The 14,222-nt window shown below is 42.2% G+C and overlaps 1 protein-coding gene across 1 annotated transcript in view; it reads left to right on the top strand.

Annotated features, from left to right (window-relative positions):
• ARSB (arylsulfatase B) overlaps positions 1 to 14,222 on the top strand; it is a 172,051-nt gene that overhangs the window by 3,721 nt on the left and 154,108 nt on the right. Inside the window, exon 2 of the mRNA XM_043592749.1 lies at positions 12,366 to 12,552. Coding sequence (XP_043448684.1) covers positions 12,366 to 12,552 — 187 coding nt within the window. The remainder of the gene's footprint in view (positions 1 to 12,365; positions 12,553 to 14,222) is intronic.

The raw sequence follows: 14,222 nt of genomic DNA, 5'->3' as shown, positions 1-14,222 counted from the left end.
TTGAACAGGAAAGCAAATACCATACTTCAAAAAACTTGTTCATATAGGGGCACCTGGGTGGCTCAGTCGGCTAAGCATCAGACTTTAGCTCAGGTTGTGTTCTCATGGTCTGTGGGTTTGAGCCTGGAGTCGGGCTCTGTGCTGACAGCTTGGAGTCTGGAGCCCGCTTCTGATTCTGTGTCTCCTGCTCTCTCTGCCCCTCCTCTGCTCATGCTCTGCCTCTCTCACTCTCAAAAATGAATAAATGTTAAAAAATAAAAATAAAACCAAAACTTGTTCATATAATTGACTGCTTTTGTCCCCTAACATCCTCCTCTACCAGTCACCGCTCTCTGCCTTGGAGGAAAAAAAGTACATGGAGTACCCTGTGGTTACGATGTGAAGGAAGGGTAGAAGCTGTGTACTCCAAAATAGTTTAGAGCCCACTCAGTGTAGCAAGCTAGCCTCCCCAGTTGACTTTTTTGCTTGACTTTTCTCCCGTTTTATTCTGGGTTCAGGAGACCCAATGGCAAATTACTTCAGATTAGCAAGCATCCTTTTTTTTTTTTTTTTTTTTTTTTTTTTTAATTTTTTTTTTTTCCAACGTTTTTTATTTATTTTTGGGACAGAGAGAGACAGAGCATGAACGGGGGAGGGGCAGAGAGAGCGGGAGACACAGAATCGGAAACAGCCTCCAGGCTCTGAGCCATCAGCCCAGAGCCCGACGCGGGGCTCGAACTCACGGACCGCGAGATCATGACCTGGCTGAAGTCGGACGCTCAACCGACTGCGCCACCCAGGCGCCCCTAGCAAGCATCCTTTTTTAAAGGAGCCAACATTGGGGCACCTGGGTGGCTCAGTCAGTTGGACTCTTGATTTCGGTGCAGGACATGATCTCTCAGTGGGTGAGTTCAAGTCCCCATATTGGGCTCTGTGCTGACAGTGTGTAGCCCCTTGGGATTCTCTCTCTCTACCTCTCTTTCTGCACCTCTCCTGCTTGCACGTGCGCGCTCTCTTTCTCTGTTTCAAAATAAATAAATAAACTTAAAAAAATAAATAAAGGAGCCAGCCTTTTGGGAACTAAGGAGGCTTATTGCTCTAAGACACAATATACTGACACCATTCTGAGCACTTTACATTAATTCATTTAATTGTCTCACAGTCTGATGAGGCGGCTACTACTTTTATCCCTATGTGATAACAAGGAAGACAAGGCTGTTTATTTATTTTTGAGAGAGAGAGAGAGGAGAGAGAGGACAGAGCCGGAGCGGGGGAGGGGCAGAGAGAGAGGGAGACACAGAATCCAAAGCAGGCTCCAGGCTCTGAGCTGTCAGCACAGAGCCCGACGTAGGACTCGAACCCACGAACTGTGAGATCATGACCTGAACTGAAGTCGGATGCTTAACCGACTCAGCCACCCAGGCGCCCCTTTAACTTCTTTCAATAATGTTTTATAGTTTTCAGCTTACAAGTGTTGGAGTTGTTTGGTTATATTTATTCCTAAGTTTTTATGCACTTTGATATCATTATAAATAGAGTTGTTTTCTTAATTTCATTTTCAACTGTTCATTTCTAGTGTTTGGAATGCAACTGATGTTTGGTCTGTAGCCTGCAACCTTGCTGAACTTAACTAGTTCTGAAAGCATGCGTGTGTGATATTTAGGATTTTTATATACACGATGCTGTCATTTGCAAATAGAAATAGTTTTGCTTTTTCCTTTCCAATCTAAATGCTTTTCATTTCATTTTCTTGCCTAATTGCCCCAACTAGAAACTCCAGTACAATGTTGACTAGAAGTGGCAAGAGTGGACATCCTTTTCTTATTTGCGATCTGAGAGGAAAGCTTTCAGTCTATCACCATTTAGTACGATGCATTCGTTCATTCTTTCATCCAAGAAATATCTGTTGAGCAGCTATTTATGCCAGGCATTGTGCTATACCCTGGGGATCTCCTGGTGCTTATAGTCTGTTGGAGGTGAGATGAGGAGATGAAATAAACATATAAACAAATGAGTAAGCGAGGTGAATTTATTTTATTTCTTTATTTTTAAAGTTTATTTTGAGACAGGGAGTGCGAGCAGGGGAGGGGCAGAGAGTGAGGGAGAGAGAAAAAATCCCAAGCAGGCTCCACACTGTCAGCGCAGAGTCCAATGCAGGGCTTGAATCACGAACCGGGAGATCATGACCTGAGCAGAGATCAGGAGTCAGGCGCTTAACTGACTGAGCCATCCAGGTGCCCCACTGGGTGACTTGAAATGGCCTGGTAATAAATGTAGAGAAGAAAATAAAGTAGGTCAAGTGTAAGTTGCTCAGGAAATTATCTCCACGCAGGTGTTGGGGACAGAGGCCAGAATGGAGAGGAATGAACCATTCAAAGATCCTGGGAAAGAGAATTTAACACAGTGGGAGGGACAGCCAGTTAAGGCTCAAGGCTGCAGTGAGTTCTTTTCAAAAAGGGGACGAGGCCTTTGCGATCGGAACTCAGTGTAGGTGGGTATGAAAAGCGCGGTAGGAGCTCACAGAGGGAGGCAGGGTCTCCCTGTGCTCATGCTGCCTGCTCAGGATAAAATATTAAATTTCAACTTACTTACTCAGGTTTTCATAATGATGTTACATTGAAGGTTACTGTATATTGAAGCATATTTCTTTTTGTTTTAATTAAAAAATGTTTGTTTATTTTTGAGAGAGAGAGCACTCCAGAGTCAGGGGGCAGGCAGAGAGATAGGGGGACAGAGGATCCAAAGGGGATTCTGCACTGACAACAGTGAGCCTGACACGGGGCTCGAACTCATGAACCATGAAATCATGACCTGAGCCGAAGTCGGATGCTCGACTGACTGAGCCACTCAGGCGCCCCTATTAAAGCATATTTCTAATCTAACAGTGTTATAAGTAAATATATTTTAAGGAGCCACAATAAAGTGCTATGTGGCATTCTTTGTATACATGTTAGTCCAGTTAGAATTAAATTTTTTATCCTACTCCGCCTTTTTAAAGTAAGCTTATTTTTCATACAGAGAAAGACAGATACCATATGTTTTCACTCTTATGTGGATCCTGAGAAATTTAACAGAAACCCATGGGGGAGGGGAAGGAAAAAAAAAAAAGAGGTTAGAGTGGGAGAGAGCCAAAGCATAACAGACTCTTAAAAACTGAGAACAAACTGAGGGTTGATGGGGGGTGGGAGGGAGGGGAGGGTGGGTGATGGGTATTGAGGAGGGCACCTTTTGGGATGAGCACTGGGTGTTGTATGGAAACCAATTTGACAATAAACTTCATATATTGAAAAAAATAATAAAGTAAGCTTATTTTAAAAATTGTCTTTGGGAAATATATTCCAGGTTTCAAATATAAGACATTTAAATAGAGCTACATGTAAAAAAAACCCAAAAAACAAAAAAAAAATTTGTCTTGACTCTCAGCCTTCCTTTCTGTAGGGAGCCCCTATTTGTTATTTATTATTTACTAGTTTCTTAGTATCCTTCAGAGGCACATTGTGCATATAATGAAATAGATTTTATATTCATTTTCCCCTTGGTTGGAGTCTCAAGACTGAAATATTAATTTAAAAATCCTAGGGCGCCTGGATGGCTCAGTTGGTTAAGTGTCCAACTTCGGCTCAGGTCATGATCTCACAGTTCATGGGCTTGAACTGTCAGCACAGAGCCTGGAGCCTGCTTCGGATTCTGTGTCTCCTTCTCTCTCTGCCCCTACCCACCTCAGAAATAAACATTAAACATTTTTAAAAATATATTTAAAAATCCTTTAGAGGGTGGGAGGATAGGACATATTGTTTAAGGGTACAAACTTGCAACAAGTAGTAAATAAGACCTAGAAATCTAATTGTACAGTATCGTCAACCTAGTCAACAATACTGTATTAAAATCATCAAATTTGCAGGGCGCCTGGGTGGCTCAGTCGGTAAGCGTCTGACTTCAGCTCAGGTCATGATCTCACAGTTCTTGAGGTCAAGCCCCGCATCGGGCTCTGTGCTGACAGCTCAGAGCCTGGAGCCTGCTTCGGATTCTGTGTCTCCCTCTCTCTCTGCTCCTACCCCACTCACACTCTGTCTCTCTCTCAAAAATAAATAGTTAATAAAAATTAAAAAAATAATAATAAAAAAATAAAAATAAATAAAATCATCAAATTTGCTAAGAGACTAGAACTTCATGATTCCAACCACTAAAAAGAACATGGTAGACGTGTTAATTATTGCTACAATGGCAATGATATCACAGTGTATAAATGCGGCACACCTTAAAATTACACTGTTATATGTCAGATATATTTCAATACAAATACGTAATCAAGGTATTTGTAAAAGTGACCAGATAAATAAAAATGCATCAGCTTTTCTAATAGAATTTGTATAGTGCTTTTTAGTTCAAAAGAAGACCTGAAAATGCTGAGTTTCTGGGGTGCCTGGGTGGCCCAGTTGGTTGGGTGTCCGACTTCAGCTCAGGTCATGATCTCACAGTCCATGAGTTCGAGTCCCCCGTCTGGCTCTGTGCTGACAGCTCGGAGTCTGGATGGAGCCTGCTTCGGATCTGTGTCTTCCTCTGTCTCTCTGCCCCCCACCCCCGCTCGCACTCTGTCTCTCTCTCTCAGAAATAAATAAACATTTAAAAAAAAATTAAAAAAAGAAAATGCTGAATTTCTTTATTCTTACACATTGACTCTTCAATATGAAATATTCGTTTTACCTTTGCACTCTTAGTACACATTTTAAATGTGGTGGTTTGTTCTCTGTTGTGAGTTCTCGGTAGGATTGTCCTGCTTGGTCCTGGCCCAGAGAAGCACTCAGTGTTGAATGTGAATGTGAAATGAACGAATGTGCTAAGAACTTAAACACCTGAGCATTTCCTGTGAGAGTTCACGATCTTCCCTGCTTATGGTATGGTTGGTCTGCCATTTCTAGTGCCCCCGCTTCCTTTTTAAGAATCTAAAAAGATTAAAGGGTAACTAAAGTCGTAGGCCTTAGTGGGAGCACTTCCTTCTAGGAAAAAATAAATAAATAAGAAAAGTAATTTTGGTCCTCAATTGGGAACATACTTACCTTGGGAACTGAGGGGGCCACTCCATTAAAACTCTGTAACCTTGGCAGAGAATAGAAGCAATGAAAGATGACTTCAAGGTTTTACTCTTAAGGGACCCAAGTCACATTTTTCTTAATCATGCTGATAAACGGACAGGACATCTCAGGGCTTTTCACTCACCCCTGAAGCAGAGCCTTGGACAGGAAATGTAGGACGGAGGCTGTGCAGGAGCATTGTGGGTGATTGTTGACTTTTGCTTTGAGTTTGCTTTAAGTTGCTGAGACCCATGGCTGCAGGTAGAATAGGGCACTGCATACTGGCATGGGAAGAGGAAGGGGTTCTGCCTGAGGATGCCCTCTCCTCCCTGCCTCTTTTCCTGCCTACCCATTCTTTATCATCTTGCCTACCCAGCATCCTGCCTACCCATTCTTTATCATCCCCCCACCTGCTTGCCTCTCAGTGGACTCTTGTCCCTGTTTGCCTCTCCCTGGGCTCTAAGACTAGAAGTAGGGCAAAGAGGAGTGAAGAGCTAGAAGTAGGTGGAGTGACTGGGGAAGGAAGGAGGTCACAAATTGGGAGGGTTAACAGGACCCTCTGGAAATGGCCTCCAAGGAGCGAGAGGCAAGAGGAGCATACAGTACGGGGGCCATAGGTGCCTCTGAAGAGAAAGCACTTATGAGCCTGTATTCTTGTGCTTCCTTAGGGGGAGAAACATAGGATGCTTTAGCTTCATAGTGACAAATAAGATGGCTCCCTACTAAAGCACATCATGGCTATAATGCAGGGAGCCACGGATGACCTGATCTCATGGATCTTTTGTTTTTGCTAAAGCCAGGTGTCTCTCCTAAGCCTAGCCAGAGCCAAGAGGTGTTTTCCCAGAAGGGTAGAGGCACCTGGAGGCCATATTCTGGACGTATGAAGATGTTTTAAAGAAACAGTTCCGTATTTTACATGTTTTATTTCCCACGTAATTGGAAATGAGGCAATAAGGAAATAAGTTTGGGGCTCAGTGGAGTATGACCCATTGACTTACGGGATGTTTTTGCTGATTGATTTTTGAGGTTTGTTATTTCAAGAATCACCTTAAGTGTAAGTTGTTACTGTCTGGTAACTCTCTTTGTTTTTGTTTCTTTAATCTTATCATTTTGCTAAACATTTCTTTTCCTCCATATTTTCCTACCTTCCCATTGTGAGCTTTTGGTTGGCTTTATAATTTACACAGAGGAAGGCACTGAAACAGTTTTTGCCTTGTTTATTTTTACAAACAACATCCCTTTGTGGGTTTAGTCAGAGATTTACACTCTTTGCTAATCACCACCAGAATAAATAGACCCTTAAAACTGTCAGTGACACCAGCCAGTTCTGCAGCCCGAGTTCTGGAGGACCAGGCCAGATGGCAAAGTCAGGCCCCTAACACACATAATGTGTGTTCTGTAGCTCTTGGCTTCAACAGCATGGGCAGCTGACTGCATTTTAGAAAGCTTAAGGGGGGAGGGAGCCGATTCTCCAGGATCCATTTGTTCTGTGGGGCAGCTCCAGGAATAAACCCTAAGGCGGCATGAGTGGTACTTGACCGTGGTTAAAACCTGTGGTGTACTGACTCAGACACAGGCTGGAAATTCTGAACTCCTGGCTGGCCACCAGCATGTTCTGTGATTGTGTTCCTGTCAGGAAGCGTCCGTCTTAGCTCTCTGGTGCATAAAGGGGAGGGTGGAGTTGCTCGTTTTTCTGAATTTTCAAGTACTGTAGCAGTACTTGAAATTCTGCAGCGGAATTTTCAAGTACTGGGTACAAATACTTGGGTACAGTGAGAGTATGAGTTCATCTTGCACAGGTCAGATAGGACAGAATCTTCCTTCCATTCAACAGGATGTTATCCCAACGCTAATTACGTTAGGGGAGAAACCGCATTCATTGCCATACTGGTAGCAGTGGTTCACATAGCCTCTGGGAGAGTTTATTATCAGTTCGGTGGAAATATTGTGCTCTGAGCTTCCAGATCAGAGATAATAGAGTCCCTGGACCTCTTAAAGGGGGGATAAGTGAGAGGTTCTGATGTGGGAGCCGCCCTCCTCCCTCCCCCTTTTAAGTTCATGACACTCCACTGATAGTTCCTTCCATGTCTACACAGGACAGAATAACTCACTGGATCAAATACCTTTTTATATGCGACAAAATACACACACAAGGATTTTCATCACTTACCTCATGGAAGGAATCTAGAGACAAGCCAGGTCCTTTACTGATTATATAGACCCTTTGCCTTTGTGCAGGGAATGCTTGATGGTCCAGTAAAATCTTAGGAGAAGCTGTTTTTGGAGAGAGGATTTGGTTTAATGAAGAACGGATAGCCACACATGGTAGGTATAGAGTAACTCCTTTGGATTCTCATGTATTATCCGTATAACCCTCTCCATCTGTAATGCTCTCTGAACACTGAAGATGGGTGCTAGGATGGAATTGTTTTACGTACTGTTGTGTTTACAAGGGGACACTTCTTTTTCTCTTGATTCCTATTGGTGCCCTGTTATCAGCCTGCCCCGTGATGCATGGTGTGGATCTGTAGTCCTGTGCTCTGTTGGAACCAGCTCCGCATTGGCCTGTTTACTGCCTCTCTACACATTACAGCTTCCTTACTTCCAATAGTGTTTGAACAGACTAAAAACATGTTTTTGGCTGTCATCCAGAGTTTGGCTTCCGCTTCCCCAGTAATGCCATAAAAATGCTCTGTCAAATAAATTCTCGGGAATTGAAGAGAACAAATTCTCTGCTCCATATGATTGTAGATAATAGAAACAGGCTTCAGCTGACCACCTGGCTTGATGCCCATGGTCTAGGAAAACCGAATCACACAGCATCCCTTGGCAGTGCTTTATAGCTATCAGAGTTAATTCTCTGCATGCGATGGATGAGCTTTCCACTTAAAGAAATCTGCACATAGCATTTATCTCCAATGAGTCTTTTGAATCCCATAAAATAATTACCTTTACTTTTCCTGCACCAGTGCCAATTCATGTATATTATAAAATTTTTGAACCTAGGGTTTATTTTCTGTCGAGTAAATTTCAAGTGTTAACCATGGACAGTCTTTCTATGATTTGGGGTGTGTGTGTGTGTGTGTGTGTGTGTGTGTGTGTGTGTGTTTTGAGAGCAGTGTTTCTTGTTCCCTGCCTGGATATTGTAACATCCTTATTATTCAGGATCCCAGCTGGAAGGAGCTGGCATAGCCAAATTAGGATATTTAGGGAAGTTTACTTATAAGGGGACTGTTTTCAAGAGTGTGAACTGGGGGAAGGGGACCCCAAGTAAAAGTGTATAACCCAGTGGAGCTGTTACTAGTCCTGGACCGGAGGGGAAGGAAGGAAAGAACCTAGAGACAGAGAGTGTCATGTAGAGAAGGCTGCCTTCAGGATGGCCTGCACAGAACTGGCCTGGTCTGGCAGTAAAGAACCACCTATCTCTTCTCTCCCTGTAATTTCGTGTCAGGGCTCCCCCTTGGCTGAACCCACTTAGAAGCCAGAAGGTGCATAGTTCTTTGATTTGGTTCCCATAGGTCAGCTTCCCCAGGGCAGAGAGCAGGACAGAAGGCAGAATGTGGATTCAGAAAGCAAGTGGAAGGCATCTGGCACATATCCCAGTGAAGGTGTCCAGTGATTTCTAGGAAAGGCGTAGAAATCTTAATAGGAAACTTAAACTCACTTTTATTTTTAAATAGTTTTAGTGATGTGTGATTGACATACAATAAACCACATATTTAAAGTATAGAATTTGATTAAGTTTTGATATGTATCTACTTATCACCACAATCAAGAGAGTGAATGTATCCATCACCTTAAAAAGCAATCCGTTTTAATTTCACCTTAAAGATATTTTATATGGTTCTTTTAAAAGTGTATGGAAAGAGGGGCACCTGGGTGGCTTAGTCGGTTAAGCGTCTGACTTTGGCTCGGGTCACTATCTCACGGTCCGTGAGTTCGAGCCCCGCATTGGGTTCTGTGCTGACAGCTCAGAGCCTGGAGCCTGCTTCGGATTCTGTGTCTCCCTCTCACTCTCTGCCCCTCCCTGGCTCGCACTGTCTCTCTCTCAAAAATAAATAAAACATTAAAAAAAACTTTAAAAGGGTATGGAAAGAGGAGTGCCTTGATAGCTCAGTGGTTAAGCGTCCGACTTCAGCTCAGGTCATGATCTTGCAGTCCATGGATTCGAACCCCGATGTCGGGCTCCGTGCTGACAGCTCAGAGTCTGGAGCCTGCTTCGGATTCTGTATCTCTCTCTTGCTCCCCTCCCCTGCTCATGCTCTATCTCCCTCTCAAAAACAGATAAAAATATTTTTAAAAAAGGGTATGGAAAGATAGCAGGAAATGAAGCAATGGCAGGTGCAACTCAAAAAACATCAGTTCTGGAAAGAGACCCAAAAATGAAATTCAAAACAGTGTCAAAGCTTGCGAGAAAGCTTTTTTCAATAGTAGCTTATAATAAATGAGAAAAAAAAGATTGTGAGTGTGAATTTTTTTTTTTTGGCTTCTACTTTGTATCCGTTTATTGCCATGTATTTAAAATAAGATAAAAATAATATGAGATAAAAATCTTTCTGGTCTGTGTAGTCAGTATTTGAATCTGAGAAAATCAGTGATTAATCAGTATTCAGTAGTGCCAATAAAACTGCGGATGTGAAGTTTCAGTGTACATTTTATCTGTTATTCACATGACCACAACATGCTTCTGGGGCAGGTCCAGGCTCAGGTGCGTATTCTCTATTATGCCACCCCATCTCTCAAGAAAGCGAATTGAAATGTAGTGGAGAAGGCATGAAATGTTATTGATAACAGGGTCACCTGCGCGCTCAGTCGGTTAAGCATCTGACTTCGGCTCAGGTCATGATCTCACGGTTCATCAGTTCGAGCCCCACATCGGACTCTGTGCTGACAGCTCAGAGCCTGGAGCCTGCTTCGGATTCTGTGTCTCCCTCTCTCTGCTCCTCACCCACTTGTGCTCTTTCTCTTTCTGTCTCTCAAAAATAAATAAAAGTTAAAAAAAATTTTTTTAGGGGCGCCTGGGTGGCGCAGTCGGTTAAGCGTCTGACTTCAGCCAGGTCACGATCTCGCGGTCTGTGAGTTCGAGCCCCGCGTCAGGCTCTGGGCTGATGGCTCAGAGCCTGGAACCTGTTTCCGATTCTGTGTCTCCCTCTCTCTCTGCCCCTCCCCCGTTCATGCTCTGTCTCTCTCTGTCCCAAAAATAAATAAACGTTGAAAAAAAAATTAAAAAAAAAATTTTTTTTAAAGAAATGTTATTGATAACAAAGCTTACAGTTATTACTGTGGCAGTTGAATGCTTAATATGCCCTTGGTGATAGAGCTGAGATGGGATTTAATTCCCTGAGCTTTATGCATTCTGCTTTAAATTATAAAAGCCAGTAAATCATTTGCAAACACATTTTTGCCATTTATTAATAGTTGCTTGCTACCCACCTGACAGCTAATGGAGGCCAGAGAGTTATGGCTTGGGTTGAGAACTGGCACTCTCAACCTTCTGTGTCCCCAGAGACCCATTTATGCTAGGGAAATCAGGAGTGGCTCGCCTTTTCTAGGGAAAGCTTGTGTCCAGTGCAGAGTTGAATGGGAGACCCCAGCCCCATTTCATATAAAGGAAAGTACCTCCCTGGCTAAGCTAGGAGCAGGAGAAGGGGTGTGAGGTTTAGTGGAAGGGAGGAGCTGGGCAGGGCAGAGCCCCCAGGGACTCCAGTCATGCCCCAGCAGGGGGCGCAGTGGCACTTATCAGCATAGGAACTGTGACGGGCCACAATGCTTCCATGCTGGCCTTCGGATTCTTCTAGCAAGTTCAGGGCTCAGGGTCTTTGCACTTTTTATCTCTTACGCCTAGATGATTCTTGTCTCAGCTTTTTCCAAGGCTCTGTCACTCTCTCCCTTGATTCAGATTACTGCTCAAATGTCTCCTTTTGAAGTTTCTTTTGCCACCCTCTCTAAAGAATCATCTCTGTCACCAGTGACCACTATTGGACATTATACATCACTTCTCAACATTTTTGGTCTTAGGACCTCTGCATCTGCTTAAAAATTATTACGGAACCTAAAGAGCTTATGTTAGGTGGCTTACACCTTTCAAAATTCACCATATCAGAAATTAAAATGGAAGTTTAAAAATATTTTTGTTCACTGAAAAACAGCAATAATAATTCCATTATATGTTAACATAAATAACTGATGAAAAGTACCTATATTATCCCAAACAAGATAATTGCAAGAAGAGTGATATTGTTATGTATTTTTGTATGTGTCTTTTATTAATAGAAGATAGCTTATTACAATCTGTCATTGTTTTGGTAAAAGTTTATGAAGAAGATCTAGCCTTACAAAGGTGGTTGGAAAAGGAAGGGTAATTTTAATAGCCTTTTCATGTAATTGTGGATATTCTGTTTTAATATCACACCAAGACTCAATACGCGATCATTTCTTAACTGCTGATTATTGTGTGGTCCTTGTACCCTGGGCGTAATAGTGTGAGCTGCTCTTAACTTATAGGTCAGACGGCTGCTTTTTTTTCCCTTTCTTTTTTAATTTTTGTAAATGTTTACTCATTTTTGAGAGAAAGGGAGAGACAGAGAGGGAGAGATAAAGTGTGAGCAGGGGAGGGGCAGAGAGGGAGCAAGATACAGAATCTGAAGCAGGCTCCAGACTGCAAGCTGTCAGCACAGAGCCTGATGTGGGGCTCAAACTCATGAACTATGAGATCATGACCTGAGCCAAAGTTGGATGCTTAACCAACTAAGCCACCCAGGTGCCCTGGCTACTTTCTTTTTTTTCTTAAGAAAAGGTTGGTCCCTGACATTTGAAATTATTGTTTCCATAAAAGTAGAATAAGACATGCAAGTCATTATTTTCATTATATTTTCAAATAACCCTTAAAAAAAAATCACCTAATCTCGAAAGATTACAGAAGCTCCTTCTAAACCAAACACCAATTTCTCATGTGCCCAAAAATTGGAACACTTTTTCCTTGGTAGGTTCACACTTCATATTATGGTTACTTTTTTTGAGGTGGGAAGTGAAATGTTAGGTTAATGACTTCTAACATAATTCCTTGATAAATATTTATTGAAATATCTAATGTTATAGTGCTTTTATTCATTTTTTCCAATCCTGTTTATATGTTCACTACCTTATTTGAATAAGTGAGTAAAGAACCATGCAGAAATATCCTTGAGCTGGTACAGGAATTGAGTTAAACATTCAGGTCTACAGATATGTGCAGTACGTTAGGCATCCACTTTATCTACTTGTTCAGAATGTTTCAACATCATCGATCTATAATTTCGTGTTTATCTCTTTAAGATCCACACAGGTTTACAACACCAAATAATCTGGCCCTGTCAGCCCAGCTGCGTCCCTCTGGATGAAAAACTCCTGCCCCAGCTTCTAAAAGAAGCAGGCTACACTACCCATATGGTCGGAAAATGGCACCTGGGAATGTACCGGAAAGAATGTCTTCCAACCCGCCGAGGATTTGATACTTACTTTGGTAATGGAAATGCACATGTTTCTTTTACAACCTAGACTAGCTGCAGCCATCTCATAAAACACACCCAAGTGTAATCACATAGCTGGAAACTTGAACACAGAATGAATCATTCAGCATTGCCGTGGGGCAACTTTCTAATGCCACCTCCAGAAACCTGGCTCTCTGCTCAGCTCGTGGTGGGCAGCAGTCCACAGGGAGGCACTTACCTTTGCCAGAGTATTAAATGCCATGTTGGGGCCTTGAAAGAGTTTGCTACGTCCACATCTGAGACCACTGTACTCTAGAGAACCTTACTACCAAAAGGGGATACACTTGCTTTTTTAAAAAATTCCAGGGGTGGCTGGGTGCCTCAGTTAAGCATCCGACTTCGGCTCTGCTCATGATCTCACGGTTTGTGAGTTCGAGCCACACATTAGGCTCAGTGCTGACAGCTCAGAGCCTGGAGCCTGCTTCGGATTATGTGTCTCCCTCTCTTTCTGCCCATGTCCCACTCACGCTCTGTTTCGCCCTGTCAAAAATAAATAAGCATTAAAAATAATTAAAAATAAAACAATTCCGGGCAAAACCCAACACAAGAATATTTCCTTCACAAAGTTTCACACTATCTTTTTCTCTCCATGGGCTGTCCCAAAGATTTTTTTTCTGGAGACTGTGGAGGAGACTCCATTGGCATCCTTCTCCCCTTCTGTAAGGTCTGTTTTTGAAATCACTAGATTGGGGAAGACCAATCAAAAAAATAAATAACAAATGGTAATAGGAAGGTTAATAAGAAATCAGAAGTATTTTATGGACTGGATAGCTGTATAAAAATGTGAAACCCAAAGTTAGTTTTAAAACTCACCCTCTTTTAACCTGTTACAAGCTGTGTCTTAATTAACAGCCTATTAATCTTACCAGTGGCTATGTATCTTTCTGACGAGTTCTTTTCATCTCGTGCTGTCTGGCGGTTTAGCTCCGTACTTCTCTCATTTGTCTCTTCGTTTATTTACAATCTATCACATCCAAAAAGGAACACACTGAACATAAAAAGTTTAAAAATAAATAGAATAGGGGTGCTTGGGTGCCTCAGTAAGTTGAGTGTCTGACTCTTGATTTCGGCTCAGGTCATGATCTCACTGTCTTGGGGTCGAGCCCCGTGTCAGGCTCCATGCTGAGTGTGAACTTGCTTGGGATTCTCCTTCTCTCCTTCTGCCCCTCTCCCCTGCTCATGTTCTCTCTCTCTCTCTCTTTCTAAAATAAGTTTAAAAATAAAATAAAATAAAATAAAATAAAATAAAATAAAATAAAATAAAATAAAATAAAAATGAGGGTGAGTAGAAAAAGATGGAATCGCAGCATGTCACCAACTCACAAAAAACCTTCCTGGCTGTAGGTGAACTTCACATTGAACTCTGCAACTTTAGATTTCTTATGTCTAAAAAAAAAAAAAAAAAAAAAAAAGGAGATGGTTTTAAGAGTCGCATTATTTATAAGATAAATGGAAGCCAGATGTTCAGGAAGAGTAAAGCATTTTCTGGCTCTTAGACCTGAGAAATTTCTCCTTTGGGAAAAGGTGAGGTGGACAACATCGTCAAAAACAGCATTTTAGTAATATAGTGGTGGTTTTCTTGTACGTGTTTCTTGAAACATTCCTTTTTATTCAAGATAGGGCAAGAGTGCCAACCGTGCAT

Source organism: Prionailurus bengalensis, chromosome A1, assembly GCF_016509475.1.
Source record: "Prionailurus bengalensis isolate Pbe53 chromosome A1, Fcat_Pben_1.1_paternal_pri, whole genome shotgun sequence".
NCBI classification, from domain to species: domain Eukaryota; kingdom Metazoa; phylum Chordata; class Mammalia; order Carnivora; family Felidae; genus Prionailurus; species Prionailurus bengalensis.
Note: the sequence above shows the minus strand (reverse complement) of the source record. Positions and strands in the feature narration are given on the sequence as shown.